This window comes from Ctenocephalides felis, unplaced genomic scaffold, assembly GCF_003426905.1.
Source record: "Ctenocephalides felis isolate EL2017-DRISC unplaced genomic scaffold, ASM342690v1 CF-g0.4_SCAFFOLD_01886, whole genome shotgun sequence".
In the NCBI taxonomy this organism is placed as follows: Eukaryota; Metazoa; Arthropoda; class Insecta; order Siphonaptera; family Pulicidae; genus Ctenocephalides; species Ctenocephalides felis.
Genome location: NW_020538040.1, coordinates 178706846 through 178713975, shown reverse-complemented (window position 1 = coordinate 178713975; position 7130 = coordinate 178706846). Strand labels below are relative to the sequence as shown.

Sequence of the window (7130 nt, the reverse complement as noted above, 5' to 3'; positions counted from 1 at the left end):
ATGTAATTAAAGTCATACTTCATATGACATGATCGGTTTGTCATTGTAATTAGCATTTAGAAATGAACTTTCATGAGAGAAATGAAGTAATTGCTGATTAATAAATTTTATAATATTCGTTCACAAAGTGGATTATGTTAAACAACGCCTAAACAAATATTGTTCTCTAATGTAATTGTATTTGAAGAACTTCATGCAATTAAAATTAACATACATTCATTGACTGATGGTATTTTGTTACTTTTTCGCTGGTTGAAATTGATGAAGAGAAAGAGAGTCAATATTAAAAATTTATTATGTCTAGTACTTCTATGATCATTACCTTCGTGTGTGGTCTAAATCATAAATGTTTTCATTGTCTCAAAGCGTCCACCCGAGTAGTCGATAAAATCTAAGGAGCCCGGGTTCGGTGTTATGAATATTGATGGTCTACTTAAGTGACTAGTTATAAGTTAGCAGACGCACGACGGCACTTGGATATTATAGACGCAAAATGTTATTTTTCTTTCGAATGTCCTTGCACATGCGGAATCTGTGATGATATGTACGCGTTCTGTTTCAGAATGGCTACGTTAATACGGAGCGTTTGGGACGGATACCATGACCTCATGGACAACAAGAGCGACCAGCGGGTCAACGGCTGGCCCATGATGTCTTCGCCATTCCCTACGCTTTTTATATGCCTGAGCTACGCCTACTTCGTCAAGGTAAATGATAGAAGATAAAGAAATCAGATAAAGTTTACGAATGTGTAACTCTGTTTTTATGCACCAAAAGGGATTTGATCCATGTCATTCAACTGTATAAAAAATTGGCAGTCTTTCAAAAGACTGCCACAATCAAGAAGTTGAAGGCAAATAAAATATTATATATAATATAAGAACATGGAACTAATCCCTATATAGTGCAGTAAACGGAACGTTTTAGGTCTGAATTTTTTTACTGTGCTCCGAATTTCATGAAATTTTCGAATTAGGTTCATTTTACCCTCAAGTTCAAAAGCGAAAAGTTCACCCCCCGGGGGGTGATGGCACAACCCGAATTGTTTTCACTTTGGTACAAACTATTTTCAGAAAACTCACGATTTTATAAAAACTTTTTGTTCCAATTTGCGCGGCCGCGCAGTCTTTAAGCATTCATAACTCTGTCAATTTTTGTGTGAAAGAAAAATAATAAAAAACAATAATAAGTCAGAAAGATCCCTTTGATTTTTATCTATATGCTTTTATACGTATCTTTTATTCTTTTTGAGATATAATGAAAATGATTTCGATTTTTAAAAAAAAATGAAAAAAAAAAGTTTTTATAAAATCGTGAGTTTTCTGAAAATAGTTTGTACTAAAGTAGTGAATCTGCTAGAATCCATCAAGATGTCTATAATGAAGTGAATTCTAGATGGAATGTGAATTACTTTAATTCTGGTGGAAATGGCGCTCATTAAACCATATGATTTAAAAGAAAAAAACTTCGTATATGCCTTCTTATTTGCATGATAGCTCACTCATTTTACACGCAAAAAACTTGTGACAGCGCTCATTTTAAAGCTTATGTTGAGCACTATAAAATCCAATTTCACCAAAATGCATAAAATGTAAAACCTCGACACTAGATAGCTTTAAATACAACAATTAAATCTTGAACGAAATAAAAAACGACTTTGCTCTTTCAAAGCTTGCTTAATATTTTTCCCCAGAACACTTTATGTAATACCGATTTATTAAGATTTTTATTGAACAAAATAATGTTCATTACATGATTTTCGTTAAAATGTATATATGTTTGCAAAAAAACGAAGAAAAAAGACAAAAATATATGAATCTTTAGTGGCCAATAACTTGAAAAGTATTAGTTTTTTTTTGAAAAACTATAGAAGAAATTTTTCTTATAATTAGTTCTTCTATCGATTTCCGACGTTATTTTGAAAAAATGTAATTACACAATTGAGAAGGGGTGTCATCCCCCCGGAGGGTGATGGCGCAACCCGAATTGTTTTCACTTTTGAACTTGAGGGTAAGATAAACCTAATTTCAAAATTTCATTCAATTCGGAGCACAGTAAAAAAAATGCAGATGTTATACCCTTTTTTCCTCTACATTTACTGCACTAATAAGTATTACACTATTACATTACTTACTTGTGTTTGACTTTTATCAATATCTGATGTTGATGATGGATGATATTGAGCCTAAATATGTAATAGAATAGTATATTAATTCCCATAAAATTGATTGTGATTTCTATTTTATAAAAGTTTTTAGTATCACTCATTTTTTAAATTATTTTTTATACACAGATTAATTGCTTTTTCCATTTTAGAAAAAGATGATTTAGGTGTTTAGCATTCTGAATCTAGTTCACATCATATTTTTTTATAAATATATAATTTTATTTTATGCTAAAGTTGTTAGAAAAATTACAACTTATGTTATAATAAAAAAAGAGATTAGTACTCTAGTATCATACTTTACTATTTCTACTATTAGAAATTTAATTAAAAAAATTGCTATGAAAGTATAGAAGTCACAAATTATATTTATGACCTGATATACTATTTCATTACTTATTTTATTTATGCTCAATTTTCATGAATATTTAGTTTTATATTATATTTTTATATATCTATTTTTATTTTTATGCTGTAAAAATGTTTATAAGAAACGAGGATTAGTGTCATATCATTTGTCAAAGTTAAATATTTAAAATAAAAATGTAAAAATGAATTATTATTGAATGAACTAATTATTTAATTAAATACAATAATATATAGTCAATAAAAAAATCCTTAAAATTTTCTTTTTCTTGAAATGAAGGTGTAGAATTCACATTAAGTTATTGCTAATTATTATGCTATTTTATTACGCTTTTGTTATTAATATTTATTTTATCTCACATTTTATATTCATAATTGTTTTTATGCAGTTAAAATGTACGAGAAGAATGAGAATTAGTATTTTAAATATAGTTAAAATAAATATAAATGTATTAAAAGAGTCAAAATAATTAGGAATTGTAACCATTATTGAATTTAATAGTCAATGAAAAATATTATTTAAATAGCTAAATATCAATAAATTAAAATTGTGCTAAAAATTATACAACTTAAAGATTATCTTAAATGTTTCTTCATTTACTCGAAAATTAATATATTCCATGTTGGCAAATAACATTCCTCTATAATTTTATTATTTTCAATAAAAATTCCAATAAAATTTCAAATTTAATGTAATTGCAGATTAATAGTAATTGTCTTTTAATTTAGTCTAAAATTAAAATATTCAATATTACCAAATACCATTCTTCTATAATTTTGTTATTTTCAATGAAATTAACATTAAAATTCCTAATGCATTATTTAACACTTCATAAAATTTATTGTACTGAAACTGAATTGTAATTTCAGGTTATTGGACCAAAACTAATGGAAAATCGCAAACCATTCCAACTTAAATATACACTTATAGTATACAATTTATTTCAAGTGATATTTAGTTGCTGGCTATTTTACGAGGTGAGTTGGAATTATTATTCATTATTTAATAATAATAAATTTTATGACTAATATTCCTACATTAGTGACTCGTATGATGAAAAAATTGAGTGATAAATTTTTCATAATATTAAAAACAAAAAAACAAAAAATTGGCTAATACAAATTTTTACTGAAATGTCTCATAAAACCAAATTTGTGATGTGCGTTAATGTCAAAAAATACATACTTAATTTTTTTGGATAGCTCCTTTTTCACTAAAAAATATTTATATAATTATTATCCCCTTCTTCAGGAACTATTGATAACAAAAAAAAAGTCGACATTTTTTAAATTATAAATAACGAATGATTTTAATAAAAAAATCAAATAAAAAAAGCAATTTTACAATAAATATTAAAAATTAAAATAATTGTTATTCCAACTCTGCCGATGAATATTTCTGACGAAATACCAGATCAAGGTTATATACAGTGTTATTTTTGTAAAAAATATCTCATAACATTTATATTCTGAATTGGTTAAAAAAAGGCATTGGACCTCTTAGCCTAGCTAATTCATCATTGTAGAAAAGTTGGTGTTTTTTCAAAAAATTGTGACCTGGTCTTTTGGGGACACCACTTTTGGGGTGAAAAAGACCAGATGACAAATTTTCGAAAAAAAAACACCAAAATTTCTGCAATGATGAATTAGCTGGAAGTTTTTCTGAACACAGTCAGATAGTTGTTTGTTTGATGTGTTACTTCTAGTGATATGATTGGTTTAGTTTTCACAATATAATTGTTCAAAGTCACATTGGACCTTTGTGCCCCTCCCTACCCTATATAAGACCAAAATTCTAAATCTATTCCTAATCTATCTATTAAAATAGTACAGACTGAGTTCTATAAAACTAACAATTGATAATTATTATAATTATCCAAGTTCTTTTAATCCCTGACCAACGCAATTTTATCATTTAACCATCGACTCTAAATGCGTTTGAACTTTAAATTGCGCAGTGTTTCTCGTAATTAGAATCCGAATCGATTTTGTATAATTATTATGAGATTTGCATAGCGTTAACTTGACATTTTCTAACATGTATTTTCAATCAACAATTAGACTTGCATTGTTAATTGTTTTTCAACATTCGATGAGAATTCGCATTTAGGGCAGGATTAATCGATGCATTGTAACACTGTCCTTCGGGGAAAATAAATATTAAAATGTCATTTCTGTAATTGACTATTGTATGTTGTTTTTCTTTTATATGCAAATAAAATAATGTTAGCCCATTGGAAAAACTCGATCAATTTATTTGCATTTCTTTCTACATTTCAAGTTAGCATTCATAATATTTGAGTCTGTCCTGGTGTAATACTTAAGGGCAAAGGCTAGCAGAATTGCAGAATTTTACATATTTTTTCATAAAAATGCACAGATTAACTTGATTTTAAAATTTTGGTAAATCATTTATTTTCTTCAATAAATAAAATTTGAATAAAAATATTACCAGAAAAATACACAGATTAACTTGATTTTAAAATTTTGGTAAATCATATATTTTCTTCGATAAATAAAATTTGAATAAATATATTTCCAGAAAAATGCACAGATTAACTTGATTTTAAAATATTAATAAATCATATATTTTCTTCAATAAATTAAATTTGAATAAAAATATTTCCAACCTTGTATACTAGGATATAAAAAAATAAAAACTTTATATGTGGTTAAATGCTCAAACTTGGTTAATGAAAAAAATTAACTAGTGGTGCATGGCGCAGTGCTTTGAAAATTGTTGGATCTTTCCGTAGCAATAATTAAAATAAAAAAACTTTAAAATTTTTTCAAAACTGAAAAATTAGATTTTAGAAAATTTTGAAATTTTGAAAAAAAAATTTAATGTTTCAATTTTTTTTATATATTTCGAACTTTTTTGAAAATTTTGAATTTTTTTCAAAATAAACGCGTTGATGTTCCAGAGAGAAAATATTGAAGCGCCTAAGCGCCGCGTGAGTCCAACGGATAAACATTGGTACAGAACCCATAAAAATGTAAACAAAAGTTGTACTTATTATTACTCCACAAAATATCTAATAAATTGATGTGCATATATCTAATGATAATTTTTGACTGCAAATGGATTTTTTTTATTAGTATATTGGTTCTCCAAAACCGCTGGACCTGCCTTTTCAAAAACTAATCAGTACGTCTCCCTGTCAATAAGAATTGAATGTTTTTTGAATCATTCAAATCGGTTAATTCGTGTTCTCAAAATCGTCGACAAAAATTTGTATCCGCACACACATACACACATGCAATCATACACGAACACACACGTACATCCATTTTTGCTGAGGTATGCTTAAATGTTCAGAAACCTTTGAAACGTAAAGATATATAAAATTGTTTATTTTCGATTTTTTGCGATTACTATAACTATTTATATGATTAGTTACAATTGTTTTAAAACAATTTATATATATAGTGAGTCATCTACTATTCGAGCCCAATCATTCTAATAGTTCCAATGCGGTCCTGTTCGATTTAATAGTCCATGTTACTGATCATTAGTTATCCGCGTTAATACCTGCCAATTGAATAATCTTAACTTCAGTTTTTTATCTAATTATAATCTCTGTATTCAGGTCATGTTAACTAGAGATCAGTTTTTATCTGCCTACTAATAGAGATCCAAGACAATCGTTTTAGTTTTAGGTATTTTGAAAATTCTTTTCATTTGAGTTTAATCAATTCAGAATTTATAATTCATTAATAAAATAGTTTTTTTTTGCGTTTGTTTACGATTTGTGTGGAAAGATCAAGTTGTGGCCCACATGTACAACAAACATAAATAATTAATTCACTAATGGTTATTTATGAGTAAACACGCGCTTATATATACACATATTTGTATATTTATTTCTAATCATTTACATAAATAATTGCTACAGTTGATGATTATGATAAAAGTTTAAAAAAACATCAATAAACAAGTTAATGTAATATTATTAGTTTTTTGTAAGCTGGTACTTACATAAACTAACCTATTGTCAAAACAAATCATTTATGCATATTTTTGCAATTTTACACTTTGTATCATATATGATAATTTCACATCGGATAGGTAATTTTCTTGCATTAATGTATTTTATTTGTTTTTACATATTAATATATTAGGATATACTATAATAATAAAATGATAATAATAAAAATTATAATATAAATAAATTACAACAAGATTTTACCTGCCCCTTATAAAGAGAACTCTATTTTGCTTTTTTTTTAAATTGTACAGAAATTTAAAAAAATTGTGAACTTTAAAATTATATATTTATATATATATATATATATATATATACATTTAAGTATTTTTATAAAAAATAATTATTTTTGATTACATTTATAATTTTAATTGCATCAAAAGATTTAGTTGTTCATTCCTTTACAAAAATTCTATTTATCTGCCTATAAATATTATAAGTCTATATTTAGTACAGAGTATAAAAACAAATTTTTTTATACGATTATTTGACAAAAAATATTCAATTTATTTGTCATTAATGATGTTTTCAATAAATTTATGGAAATTATATAATCATCAGAGCACAGCAAAAAGTTACCTAAAATTATTTCTCGATTAACATGGAAGATTTTT

General features: G+C 26.2%; 1 protein-coding gene across 1 annotated transcript; it reads left to right on the top strand.

The window, feature by feature from the left end:
* The first annotated feature begins 563 nt into the window (after positions 1-563).
* LOC113376314 (elongation of very long chain fatty acids protein AAEL008004-like) lies at positions 564-6159 on the top strand. Its single transcript, XM_026616219.1, has 3 exons — positions 564-707; positions 3401-3508; positions 6121-6159. The coding sequence occupies exons 1-3, from the start codon at positions 564-566 to the stop codon at positions 6157-6159; spliced, it is 291 nt and encodes a 96-aa protein (XP_026472004.1).
* The last annotated feature ends 971 nt before the right edge of the window (positions 6160-7130 follow it).

What these genes read in the sequence shown, in the direction of transcription:
- LOC113376314 (XM_026616219.1), top strand. Translation starts at nt 564, where the DNA reads ATGGCTACGTTAATACGGAGCGTTTGGGACGGATACCATGACCTCATG. An exon ending in GCTACGCCTACTTCGTCAAG is followed by an intron (nt 708 to 3,400) that starts GTAAATGATAGA and finishes TTGTAATTTCAG; the next exon opens with GTTATTGGACCAAAACTAAT. An exon ending in GTTGCTGGCTATTTTACGAG is followed by an intron (nt 3,509 to 6,120) that starts GTGAGTTGGAAT and finishes CTCTGTATTCAG; the next exon opens with GTCATGTTAACTAGAGATCA.